General features: G+C 46.9%; 1 protein-coding gene across 2 annotated transcripts in view; it reads left to right on the forward strand.

Moving 5' to 3' along the window:
* The window catches only part of LOC141259136 (phospholipid scramblase 1-like), a 45,323-nt gene extending 32,208 nt beyond the window's left edge, over positions 1-13,115 (forward strand). For both annotated transcript variants that reach the window (XM_073674658.1, XM_073674659.1), the window contains exons 7-8: positions 11,248-11,388; positions 12,643-13,115. In XM_073674658.1, the coding sequence (XP_073530759.1) occupies positions 11,248-11,388; positions 12,643-12,651 (150 nt within the window). In that variant the 3' untranslated portion in view covers positions 12,652-13,115. The remainder of the gene's footprint in view (positions 1-11,247; positions 11,389-12,642) is intronic.
* Positions 13,116-14,441: the final 1,326 nt, after the last annotated feature.

A 14,441-nucleotide genomic window follows, 5' to 3' on the forward strand; every position in this document is an offset into this window, starting at 1 on the left:
CAGAGTCAAGAAGAGGAGGAAAGCATCTGCACCGATACCCAAAATTATTTTACATTGGATTCAGGGCAGGACGGAGTAGAATCCGAGCAGGTTCCCGACCCTCATCACCAGAAATTAACCACGGGGGAAGGAGGTGATCTTGATAAGACTTAGATACCTGAGGCTCATTCGGAATGTATTGTGCTGTCAGGGCAACCAGAGGAGAAGGGTCAATCTGAGGCCGAGGAATGGGATAACATATTGGATGATGATGAGGTTGAATATCCTACTTAGTGTGAACTCAGAGTCACGCAGCTCATCTGAGAAGGTGAAGGAGGAAGATGAGAGGGTTACCTTCCGCCCTACGGCACAGACATGAAGTGCTGAAAGAGCACTGCATCTTTAGCCACAACTGTGGCTGTGGCCAGCAGTGGTCGCAGGTCTGCAGCTCACAGGGGTGGCAAGGGTTGCCTAGTCTGGGCCTTTTTTTGAGACTGCAAAGGATGAGCCAACTCATGTTATCTCCACACTTTGCAAGAAAAAACTCAGTAGAGGGAAAAAGTGCAATAATTTGACTACTACATGCATAAACCTTCACATGAGCACACAACATGAGTTATGCCGGGAATCTCACTGCGTTAAAATGCAGACCAGCAGACTTCAACAACCATCAGCTGCCCCATCCACCGCATCCGCTGCTTCTTCCTCCTCCTCTGTTACTGTTCCAAGTTTTGGCACGCAGGTCTCCCACCGCAAATCTTCTGGTTCTCTCCCCGCTCCAGTCAGGCTGAGTGAGAGCCCGTCAGCTGTAACGGAAGCGGACATGCCTGCTGTGTTTGTTTCACCGAGGACACCACACGTTTCTCAATACACTGTAACATCTGCGCCTGCAACTCACTCACAGTCCAGCAGTTTGTCAGTTTCACCGTACTCCTCCCTCTCTCAGCACCGCAGCCAGCCCTCGTTCCCGCAGTTGTGGTCACGTAAAAGATTGTTTCATCCTACACATGACAAAGCTAAGAGGTTGATCTCCACTATCTCAAATCTGTTGGCCACGGAAATGCTGTCGTTCCGTCTGGTAGATACAGATGGTTTCTGAAAGCTGATGGCCGTCACAGTCCCTGAGTAACAATTGCCCAGTCGCCATTACTTCTCTAACAAAGCTGTGCCTGCGCTACACCAGCATGTCCCAGACAACATCACCCATTCCTTGACAAAATCTATATCTACCAGGGTGCATTTCACCACAGACACCTGGACGAGTAAGCATGGCCAAGGACATGTTACATCTCGCTGACTGGGCACTGGGTGAGTGGTGGCTGTGGAGACAGGCGGGGCAAGGGGAATCCCCAAGGCTTGCTGAAGAAACCTCTGTATTTCACACTTCATCTACTGCTTCTGCATCCTCCACCTGTGCAATCAACCTCGGCCTTAGCAAGACACGCATTCCAGCAGTGTAGAGCGAATCCACGCCACCTCCGTATTGCACAGCCAGGGCTCACCGCAGTCAGGCAGTCTTCAAATTAATATGCCTTGGAGATCGCAGTCATACAGCTTAAGAGTTGTGGACAGATCTCCAGGCTCAGTATAAGCAATGGCTGTCTCTGCTGAACCTGGACCCAGGGAAGGCCGCGTGCGATAACGGTGCGAACCTGTTGGTGGCCCTACACCAAGGCCAACTCACACACATGCTTTGCATGGCTCACGTCCTCAACCTGGTGGTACAGCGATTTCTCTGCCACTAGCCTGGGTGAGCTGCTTCAGAAACTGTGTGCTCACTTCCGCCGTTCGCATCCCTCATGTCATGGACTTGCATCGATACAGAGGTCTTTGTCCAGGAGAGTTAACAGGTTGATATGCTATGTGCCGAAGCAGTGGAATACCACTCTTCACATGTTACACCGACTGTGGCAGCAGCAATGAGCCCTGACATTGCGTCATGTCATATAGCCTTAGGCAACACAGGACAGACATGGGGCATATAACGTTTACGGAGAGGGAACAGATTAAGGACCTCTGCACCCTTCTGCACAGTTTTGAAATAGCCACTAAACTCGTTAGTGCTGACAATGCCATCATCAGCATCATTACTCTGGTCATCTACATGCTGGAGAAAACTTTGAATAGTGTGTGGCAGGAGGTAGTTGTCCCAGAAGAAGAGGAGAATGCGGAAGGGATAAGAATGTCTCAAAGTTCCAGACTGTCGTCACACAGGCGGATGCCAAGTGACGGTGGCTTCCTGCGATCGAGGGGGTTTGGTGATACCAGACATACTGTTAGTGAAGGTGCAAGAGCCAAGAAGAAAATGGAGGAGGAAGAGGTGATGGGTGAGCAACAGTCAGAAGATGAAGAGGATAATCATGCCCTCTTTGTTGAACGTGGTTGGCAGGAGGGGACAGAGGAAACATGCATCAGTGTTACACAGCCAACAATAGAGTCTAGCTTTGGACTATCTGGAAGAGCCCGACATATGAGTGCCTTCTTGCTGCACTTTCTGCAACATGATTCCCGTATAGTTAGGATTTGAAATAATGCTGACTACTGGGTTGCCACTCTATTAGATCCACGTTATAAGAGTAAATTTTGCCAGTTGCTTCTCGCCCTGGAAAGGGACACGCTAATGTTGGAGTATTGAAACAAGCTTTTAAGCAAGCTTAATAGAGCTTTTCCCCAAGATAGGAGCGAGGCACACAGTGTGCATCGCAGCTGTAGTCTTTCAACCTCGGGCATGTCAGTTCGTCAACGCCAAAACATTAGCTGCAGCAGCAGAGTAAGTGGCAGAAGAAATTTCTGTGAGTCCTTTCACAAATTTTTTAGACCAGCTAGAGCTCCAGCACAACAGAGTACAAGTCTTACACGTGGAGAACAACTGGAGAAGATTGTGGAGGACTATCTAGAGCTCAATATGAATACCATCAGTGAGGATTTTGACCCTTTTATATTTTGGTCTTCAAAAATGGATGAATGGCCTGAGCTCGCCTGTCACGCCTTGGAGGTTTTATCATGCCCGGCAGCCACCGTTCTCTCATAACATGTGTTCAGCGTTGCTTGTGGTGTCCTGATGGATAAGCGCACCCGGCTGTCCCATGAAAGTGTTGACCGCCCATCTCTCCTAGCAACCCGTACCCCGGCTCCCAGAAGCACCAATTAATCCTCTTAGTGCATGCGAGCGCTAGAGAAAACACCCCGGGTTACATCACAGAGACCTGCCATCTCTGGGATACATACCTCCCATCGACTACACGACCATTAGCCACCTTACATACCTCCCCCTTGGGACCTTCTACCACTAGACAGGAGATTCTCGAGATGGCATCAGCATTACCATGCAGCTTCCCTGCTCTATGTTCAACATGGAAGTTGAAATCCTATAGGGCTAAAAACCAGCGGGTGATCCTGGCATTTTTCCCCTCTGTTTCCTTCATTCTTCTGAGTGGGGCATGGTCGGATAGCAACCTAAATTTTCGACCTAGCAGATAGTACCGCAACATTTCCACCGCCCACTTTATGACCGCATAATTTTTCTCACAGGAGGACAGCTTTCTACTCAGGTAGAGGACAGGGTGGTCCTCACCGTGTATCTCCTGGGAAAGGACTGCTCCCAAACCAACATCTGAGGCATCTGTCTGGAGTATAAACTCTTTCTTGAAGTCAGGAGCAACCAGGACTGGTTGCCTACACAGAGCCACTTTCAGAGCCACCTCTGCAGTCCACTTGGCCATGGTTGATTTTGTCCCCTTAAGAAGGTCAGTCAGGGGTGCGTCCATCATGGCAAAGTTTGGGATGAACCTTCTGTAGTATCCCACGATCCCCAGGAAGGCTCTAACCTGTTTTTTTGACAGAGGTCTCGGCCAGGTTTGGTTTGCCTTCACTTTATTGATTTGGGGTTTGATCTTGCCTCTATCAACTACATAACCCAGGTATTTGGCTTCTTCTTTCCCCATGGCTTCTGGTTTATTGAACACCTCACCTTCCTGAGATCATCAAACACCCTCTGGACCTTTTCCAGATGACTCTCCCAGTCCGGGCTGAAGATAATAATATCGTCCAGGTATGCCGCGGCGTATTGCTTATGAGGTGCAAGAATTCAATCCATAGCTCTCCAGAAGGTTGCAGGGGCCCCCTGCAATCCAAACGGCATCCTGACATACTGGAAGCATCCATCCGGCGTAGAAAACGCAGACTTTTCCTTGACACCCTGAGCCATGGGGATTCGCCAATATCCCTTCGTCAAATCCAAGGTAGTAGTGTACCTTGCTGGCCCAAGCCTCTCGATCAGCTCATTGACACGTGGCATGGGATATGCGTCGAATTTGGAGACTTCATTCAACTTCCAATAGTCTCCACTCACCATCGTGCTTTGGGACCAAGACGATCGGGCTCGACTAACCGCTCTTGGATTCTTCAATGACACTGAGTTTCATCATACAAGCCACCTCTTTAGAAATCAACTCTCGTCGGGCCTCAGGTATCCGATAGGGCTTCAAGTTCACCCACACATGTGGCTCCGTCAGAGCCTCGTGTTCTATGACGCTTGTGCAGCCTGGCAATTCCGAGAACAGATCCCGGTTCTTCTGCAGTAACTCCCGACACTGTGGTTTCTGGGCCTTTGTTAGCGTTTCTGCTATTGCGATCCCTCCAACATCACCTTCTGGCTTGCCCAGCAAGCATGGAGCTTCCACAGCCTCCTTGTCTTGCCACGGCTTGAAGAGGTTGACGTGGTATATCTGGTACAGCTTACATAGTCCCGGTTGGTGGACCTTATAATTCATTCCACCACCTCATACGGTCCTTGTCACTTGGCCAAGAACTTGCTTTCCATGGTAGGTATCAGAACGAGGACTCTGTGACCAGGATTGAATTGCCGCATTCTTGCTCAGCAGTTGTAGACCCTGGCCTGCGCCTCTTGTGCCTGGAGGAGTGGTTCTTTTACAATGGACATCACCTTCACTATCCTCTCCTGCATCAGAGCGATGTGCTCGATGACGCTCGTGTGGGGTGTGACTTCGCTTCCCAGGCTTCTTTTGCTATATCCCGGAGACCACGTGGATGTCGGCCATACAGGAGTTCAAATGGCGAGAACCCCGTAGAGGCCTGTGGAACCTCTTGGATAGAGAACAACAGATAAGGCAGGAGACAGTCCCAGTCTCTCCCATCCTTTTCTATGGCCTTCCTCAGCATACTTTTCAGAGTTTTGTTGAACCTCTCTACGAGGTCATCTGTCTGAGGATGGTACACTGATGTTCTTAGTTGGGAGAGTTGCAGGACCTTGCACAATTCCCTCATTACCTTACTCATAAAGGGTATTCCCTGGTCAGTCAGGATCTCCATTGGCAACCCTGTCCGGGAGAGAACATGGATTAACTCACAGGCTATAGTCTTGGCAGAGGAGTTTCTCAGCAGTATCGCTTCAGGATAGCGGGTGGCATAGTCCAAGATAACCAAAATGTATTGATGCCCACTAGCAGATTTAACCAAGGGACCAACCAAGTATATTGCAATTCTCTTGAATGGCACTTCAATAATGGGCAAATGGCACGAAGGGACTTCGAAAGAGAGAGGTGGGGGCTGTCACCTGACTGGTAGGGCAGGACTTTCAATACTTCAATATGCAACACCCGGGCCAATAGAACCTCTGCATGATCTGTTCCTGCATCTTTTCCACCCATAGATGTCCCCTCAAGATATGTGAATGGGCCATGTCCAATACCTTCCATCTATAGGGCCCCGGCACCAACAACTGTTCCACGAGCTGCTCAATTACTTTTGTGACCTGGTATGAATCCCCACTCATCATAAAATAGGGAAACCTTGTGTCAGCACCCGGCTCCTGTGCAACCCCATTTGTGACGGTGACATTATTGAAGGCTTCCTTCAAAGTTAGGTCCCTATGTTGGGCAGACCCAAAATTCTCACTGGTCACCCCTAACTCTGGAATGTCAGATTCAGGGGACACTACCTCCTCATCCCCCACAAGAACACAAAAGGGAAACCCATCTGACTCTGGGAGTGGTGATACCTCTTCAGGGTTACCTGGCTTCTCAACCACGCCAGAGAACCTGACCCCTTCCCCCACAGATCCCAAAATAAACAAAAGTCCCAGCCTATAATGATAGGGTGCAACAAGTTCTGAATGACGCCAACCTCGTGGGACTCGGTACCGTGGGCTGATACAATGTCTACTCTGGCCATCGGATAGTCCTTAGCATCACCATGAATGCACTGTATGCCGACTTTTTTTCCCGGGATCAGTTGGAGAGGAAGGGTGGCCCTCACAAGGGTCACCAGGCTTCCAGAGTCTAGCAGTGCCATTACCTGCCGTCCGTTCACCTTCACAGGACACGCTTGTGGCCCCCACTGGGTGGACAGTTCACACTGTAGGCCGGATATGCATAATATGAACTACGGCATCCTATGCTGTAGTCCATCAGCTCGGAGGTCAGAGGACAATGGACGGCTATATGGCCTGGGCCGTGGCACCTCCAGCAAACAATATCACCCATAGGGACCTTAGGCACCACCTACCCCGCCCCTTTGGACCTTGGACGCCTAACCACCTTTTGTGCCTCCGCCCCATGTTGGGACCCCCAGTATGGAGTGGGCTGCCTTCCCGAAGAACCTTCAGCCCCCTGGTATCTCTTGATCAGTCCGATCAGTTCATCGGCATTCCGGGGGTCACCCTGGGCAACTCAAGTCTGTATGGGCCTTATAGTGAGTGCACAAACCTGTCCACTACCACCCGCTCTACCATCTGCGCAGGCGTAGACTACTCGGACTGCAGCCACTTCTGGACCAGGTGCAACAGGTCAAACGTTTTGGAGCGAGGTGGTTTGTACCGGTGATACACCCAATGGTGAACCCGCTGCACCCTGATAGTCATTGTCACCCCCAAGCATGCGAGGATCTCAGATTTTAACTTGCCATACACTTTGGAGTCCTGCAAAGGTAAGTCATAGTACGCCTTCTGGGGCTCTCCCATCAAGTATGTTGCCAGTACCTCTGCCCACTGCTCTGGTGTAAGTTTCTCCCTCTCGGCAACCCTTTCAAACACGGTCAGGAAGGCCTCAACATCATCCCCCGGGGTCATTTTCTGCAAAGCCTGTCTTACCGCCTTCCAGACGTGGGTATCATCAGCTGGAATTGGGGTTGGGGCACTCGTCCTGCCCTGGTTGGCGGTTGCCAGAAGCTGCATCTGCTGCCGTTGTTGGTGCTGCTGAATTTGCTGTAACAGCAGCTTGTTGGTCTCCTGCTACTGCTGCGACTGGACCAAGTGTTTCAGCAGGTCCTCCATTTTGTTTGGCGATGATTGCTGGCTTGCGACAGACTTGACCCAGGACATGCAGTCCTTCCTGTAGCAGTCACACTTCTCTGCTGGGAACGCTGCCCTCAGGTCTAACACCAATTGCAGGGGTTTTACTCACTTGGGTGCGACTGGAGTAAAACAAGGAGCATGTTACTTTAAGAGTCCATGTCGGTTTATTGCTTCATAAACCAACAAGCAAGAAAAGAAAAAACAAACAGCCTTTAGTTCAGGCAAACGAAGTAAAGTGTCCTCAGCAGGTCTCTGCTCAATCAGCACTGTGGGCACACAGGCTGTGTAATGTTCAGTATCCTGGCTCGGTCTGGAGCTAACCACACACAGGAGGCCTTCGCCCTCCAAACACAGAGACCGTGTGGCAAACAACGGCCTCCATTTTATAGGTTGTTAACCACATCCAGAGGTGAGGTATGTGAGTTGCTGGACCCGCCCATCTCTCGAGCAACCCATACCCGGGCTCCCAGCTGCACCAATTAATCTTCTTAGTGCATGCGTGCACTTGAGAAAACACACCAGGTTACATCACAGAGACCAGCCATTTCTGGGATACATACCTCCCATCGAATACATGACCATTAGCCACCTTACAACCTCAATTGCAGACTGTACAGAAGAGGCAATGTTGTAGTTTTTAGTGTGCTGCATTGATCTTGCAGAATTGCAGTCTGTGATATGGCGTGTGTGCCTGCTCTTCCTGCGGCTCCAGGTTTTAGGTCCTAATTTTTTGAAAAGTGGAGAATACAGATTTGGTCTCTCAATTCATTGGGTTGGCTGTAGTGGAAGAGGTGTCGGTCCCCATTATACTACTTATACTCTAGTGAAATTGATGCCACTTTGATGGTTTTAAGCCCAAATGTTTTTAACGGTGAACACTCCTGATTGAGTCTTCATCTACTGGGTCGTCTGTAGGGGAAAAAGTGTCGGTCCTAATTGTAAAAATTTCTACTGCACTGAAATTGATGCCACTTTGTTGGAGTCTGCCAGTAATTTTTGGAAATGTGGGGAATCCTGATTGGGTCTCCACCTATTGAGTTGGCTGTAGTGAAAGAGAGAGGTGTCTGTCCCCATTATACTACTTATACTCTAGTGAAATTGATGCCATGTTGGTGGTATTAGGCCTTAATTTAGGGAAATGTGAACACTCCTGATTGGGTCTCTATGTGCTGGGTTGGCTGTAGTGGAAGATGTTTTGGCCTGCTTTACAATAGTTATACTCCAGTGAAAATATTTTTTGGTGCAGATATTGTTCTCCACACAGGGGTACACAGACCTGATAAACTCAAAATGAGTATATAAAGCAGACTGAATCTCAGCTTAAAATTGTTTGGGTCAGATATTCTACTCGACACGGGGAAAAAAAAAAAAAGGTTGGGTCCGAGAAGGTTCCTGACCCTTGACTGTACTGTGCTGTCACGGCAACAAAAAGAGGAGGGTGACTCTGAGGGCGAGGAATGGGATAACACATTGGATGATGATGAGGTTGCACATCCAACTTGGTGTGAACCCAGAGACATGCAGCTGAGTAGCTCATCTGAGGAGGTGGAGAAGGAAGATGAGGAGCAGACACGGAGTGATGCAAGCATGAGGAGCACTGCATCTTTAGCCACAACCGTGGCAGTGACCAGCAGCGGTCGTGCGTCTGCAGCTTGCAGGGGCAGCAAAGGTTGCCTGGGCCTTTTTTTAGACCACAAAGGATGAGCCAGCTCATGTTATATGCAAACTTTGCAATACAAAACTCAGTAGAGGGAAAAAGTGCAATAATTTGACTACTACATGCGTGAACCTTCACATGCGCAATTAACGTGCGTTGCAATGGCAATCTCACTGCGATAAAATGCGGACCAGCAAACCTCAACAACCATCAGCTTCCCCATCAACCGCATCCACTACTTTTTCCTCCTCCTCCTCTGTTACCATGCCAAGTATTGGGATGCAGGTCACCCACCGCAGAACCTCTGCTTCTCTACCTGGTCCAGTCAGGGTGAGTGAGAGCCCGTCAGCTGTAACGGAAGCGGACATGCACCCTGTGTTTGTTTCACTGAGCACACCACATCTTTCTCTATCCACCCTAACATGTCCCCCAGCACCTCACTCACGGATCAGTAGTTTGTCCAGTTCACTGTACCCCCCCCCTCTCTCAGCACTGCAGCCAGCCCTTGGTCCCTCATTTGTGGTCACGTAAAAGATTGTTTCCTCCCACACTTGACAAAGCTAGGAGGTGGAAATCCACCGTCTCAAATCTGTTGGCCATGGGAATAGTGGTGTCAGGGTCTAATTTTTTGAACTGTGAACACTCCTGTATGGCTGCTTTTTTACTGAGGCAGTAACTGGAGAACCTGGAGGAATCACACGGGGAGAACATATAAACTACTTGTTGTCCTCTATCATCATAAAGGAGTTAGCTCATTGTCTAGGAGACCGACCACCGCTGCTATCTTGTGAACATGGTGTTGAAGCTTGCAAGGTGTCACGGGTTTACCATGACAGAGAAGAGCCAGAAGACAGCAGCGTCAAATTCCTCCCACTCATGCAATCATTATAAAGAAGCCTTTTGCCTTCATATTAATCTGCCTAGTTGTGAGCTCCTGGAAGCTTAATGTGATTTAAGCTCTAGACAGATTTGTCCCATGCATCTCCCCTACTGTGATAACGCTGTACCCAAACATATCAGACTGTTGCCTACCGTGGAAACCTTGAAAAGGAAGCTGAAGTCCGACTTCATGTGACAAGCACACACACATTCCGCTGCATGACTAGCTGTACCCTGACCTACTGTATCCTCATCCATCTCTTGTAGATTGTTTGTGCGCCCTCGCGAGCAGGGTCCTCTCACCTCTTGTACCAGTCGGTGACTCCTTTTCACATGTAAAGCGCCACGGAATAAATGTTGCTGTAATAGTAATAATAATTGTAGTACTTGTACTCTGCGTCAATTGATGGCACTTTCCAGGTGTCTACCCCTAATTTGATGTGTTTTGGCAGCTTTTGAGCCTATTTTAAGATGTTGTGTATGTGTTTTTTTTTGTTTGCCCATTGAATCCTATGGCGTTCGGTAACGTTCGACGATTATTCGACAAATAAATCAACGAATATTGCAAATTTGGCAATCGTAATCCGAATTGAATATTGAAACATTCGCTCATCTCTAAAAATTATGTACTAGTGTACTGATTTGGAAAAGAAACTCTTTAGGACTATTATTTCGTTTTTGTGGGCTCCCACAAAAAAAGTTATTTCAAAGCTTAAACAACCCACTAGTTAAAGATTTAACACAAGTTTGGTCTGACGTCTGACTTCATTGCAAAAATGCAGCACAAAACAGGCTCTTTAACCTTAAAGGAAAGCCATTATCAGAAAATTACCTATTGTTTGAATCTGGTTTTTGTGTTAAATGTATTTTTAATGACCAGTCAATTACTGAGAAATCAGCGTTTGAATTGATATGCAAATGAGGCTAAAGAACCATTTGTAGATCTGTCACTCTAGTTCTATTCACCACTCAGAGCCGTCTCCTCTTGCTTGACTTACAACTCTTTTGCCTGAAGCCACACAGCATGGAGGCTGTCAGTCAAACAGGATGAATGGGAATAGAGCTGGAGTGACACTGGCTTTGGATCAACAAGTAGTTCTTCCTGCTCATTTGCTTATCAATTCAAATACTGATTTCTTACTAATGGAGGAATGTATTGGCCATGTAAAGATATTGCTAGACTCTTCTGAAAAAAGTTTAGGGGCTGAAATCCATCTGACAGAACAGATCTTTGTAAGTTCAAAGCTCTGTTGGAAATTGAGCTTTTGTGTCCCTGAGCTTTAAATTACACCACTGATCTTAACTTTATTTGTTCATCTTTAAAAGTTTGAAATTATTTCAATTTTGTGACTTTTGCTGGATAAAACCTGTGACTACTGGTATGTAAATGTTTATTTTTATATTAACGTCTCATTTACAGGTAACGACTATTCAGGAGAATACGGAGGTTGGAATGATAGTTATAGAGAGAAATTTCTCTACACTTAAATTTCATGTTCGTTTTTCTTTGGATCTTGATGTGAAAATGAAGGCGGCTATACTAGCAACCTGCTTACTTTTTGTGAGTTGAAATATTTATTTAATCATTAAAATAGCTCCAAGGCACTGTGTTATTTTACAGGCTTCAGCTCACATATCTGTAGACATTTGTTTTGCATGGCAAAAATGTATGTGCTTTTACAGCAAATTAGTGTGGCTTTTTTATTAGGTGGTTGATTGTTAATTACAGATGCAATACTGAACCTTTGTAAGTCCATAATGCAGACACTGGTGCCTATCATCACAGAAGAATATTTTTTTTCTAATTTATAAGATTTACAAACTTGCTATTTTATTCTTCTATTTTTTTACTACTTTTTATTACAAATATTATTTTTGTACTTTCATATTTGATGTTTAGAAGAAGAGATTGCGACCAATAATGACAAAGTCCTAAAAGTGCAGATGTTTGTGTATAAAGTTCAGTTTAGAAACTTAAAACCTCCTCTGCGGAACCAAGCAGTTCACTTAAAAACAAGCTGTACGTGCACTTATTTTGCCAGATATGTTTTTAAAAATGTGGCCATGTAATGCAGAGTACAATCCACTATGAGAAATGATTGTGCAGGCAATTTGGAAATCTGCCCGATTTCTTTTTCCTCTGCGTGAATATGTATTTGATTGAAAAACACAACTCACTTGCATTGCGCATTACGTGGCTGATGAGTTTGGCTATGTTCACACATCATGGTTTTTTCAGCTTTTTTTGCTGCAGATTTTTATGCTAATTTTCAGCTGCCTTTTGCAGTATCAGGAAAGCCTATGAGAAATCAGAATTTTCTGTCCAGACATCATGGGGTTTTTTTGCTGTGTATTTTGTGCCTTGCAGCCTTTTTTGGAAAATAGAGCATGTCACTTCTTTCAGCGTTTTTTCAGCGTTTTTCACCCATAGGGTGGTGAAAAAAAGCTGAAAAAATGCACCAAAAACGCAGGTAACTTTTTTTCAGCATTTCTTCAGCGTTTTTGGTGCCTTAACCAGAATGAGATTTTTTTTTTGCACTGAACTTTATGTACATGCATAACAGACACAAAAGGACAGTGAACAAAACACTGAAAAAACACACCAAAAAGCGCAGCAAAACCTGAGTTTTTGAAGCAGTTTCTTTCCTGCCAGAGATCAAGTTTTGCTGCAGATTTGTGAAGCCAAAAAACTATGATGTGTGAACATAGCCTTTCAGTGAATAATCTGTCATATAATAATCTGGTCCAACATTTTTTTATCTCTTCAGTATCATCTATATAACCCCTAATATTTGTTATATTTTCTCGTCAATAGGGTGTGTAAATTGGCAAGTCAGAAGATTGATTTGGAAGACAAAATGGAAGACTGCAGCTAATAAAATTAAATATGCATTTTAATACTTCTATCTTTCAAATTTTATACAAATGTCAATATTCAACGTCAGAAGAAAGCATCATTGGGGTCTCTGCAAGCTGGGGCCCTGCAGATCCCTAGAATTAAGGCACCTACATCAATACCCTACTCAACACTCTGGACCCTTGCCTCATAACGCAGACTTATGTTCCCCAAACAATGTAGAAACAGTTCATCATGTCTTCTGATGTGTCTAAACATCAAGTCATAAGACAAACAACTGACATTGAGCAGTGTTGGGCGCGTGTGGCATAGTTCACAATCCTTCACCAAAGCCCAAATAGTTTGATGCCATGTTACTCTCTATGATGCCCTGCAAATCCTAATCAGCATACCACTATGTGATCAGTGGTGGAAACTAACACACACAAGCTCTTACAACTAGTGTTGAGCATTCCGATACTGAAATATCGGGTATCGGCCGATATTCACTGTATCGGAATTCCGATACTTAATTCCGATACTTTTATAATATCGAATACCGGAATCGGAAGTTCCCATAATGCCTGCGCTCTGCAGTGTCTGTGAAGGATGACAAGCTGGATGGCAGCGCTCAGCTGCGATCCAGCTTGTCATCAGAATGCCATCCCAGCGTGGGAGAATTCTCCTGATTGTTTAAAAGCCGGCGGGCGGTAAAAAGCCGCCGGCTTTTAAACAATCACACAGCCCCATACTGCTTCCCCGCAGCCTCCCACCCCGATCCTCCGCTCCCCTCGCCACCTCCAATCCCAATCGTAAATTAGGACCGGGCGGGGAGCGCAGCACCAAGGAGCGAAGGACCCGGGCGGGGAAGCCGGCAGTGAAAAGACTTCACCGCCGGCTTTCCCGTTCTGTGCTGCGCTTTCCCGCCGGTTATTTCAAATGAACAGCTGAGGTATCAGGTGATGCCGATCAGCTGTTCATTTGAAGTAGCCGCGGTGCCCTCAGAGGGTTCATGTGAGTTCATGCTTGACTGCATGAACTCACATCAACTTTCCCACGGCCGCACAGGTCAGCCTCACCTCCCAGACCCGTCATGATTAGTGTGTGCGGGGTGTGTGTGTGCGGGGTGTGTGTGTGTGCGGGGTGTGTGTGTGCGGGGTGTGTGTGTGCGGGGTGTGTGTGTGTGCGGGGTGTGTGTGCGGGGTGTCTGTGCGTGCAGGCAGACATACGCCGATGTGACACTACTACTCCCATCGGCCTATGTCTGTCCCCCGTCCACTCGTGCCAGCAGGATCAGCTCGATGGGAGCAGTAGTTCCCATCAGCCTGATCCTGCTATATAAATTGCCCTACTGTGTCCCCAATAAATGTTAGATACATGTCATTGGTGGCCAGTGGTTACCTAAAAGAAATTAGTTTATACATTACCTGTCCCCGCCGATCGTCACCTAAAATAAAGTAAAAAATAAAAAACTACACCTATACTCACCTAGACACCTAATTCCCCGAAGCCATCGATCTCCTGTAATAAAATATAAAATAATAAACCACAACCTTATCCTTACCCCTCCGTAGCAGTCCACGAGTGTCCCACGAAGATCTCCAGTTCAGAGCAGCCACATAGAATGTGACCGCTCTGAACCGCTGCCGCCGCTAGAATGACGGGGCCGTAAGTTTTCACCAGAGTTAAGGCAGCGCTGCTCCGGTTAGCTGCTTTACGGCACTGCTGTATCGTGAGAAATTCCCACGGTACAGCACTGCCGTAAAGGAGGTCTCCGG

The sequence above is a fragment of the Phyllobates terribilis genome, unplaced genomic scaffold (assembly GCF_046119375.1).
Source record: "Phyllobates terribilis strain yellow unplaced genomic scaffold, ASM4611937v1 Scaffold_3__8_contigs__length_932513732, whole genome shotgun sequence".
Lineage (NCBI taxonomy): Eukaryota > Metazoa > Chordata > Amphibia > Anura > Dendrobatidae > Phyllobates > Phyllobates terribilis.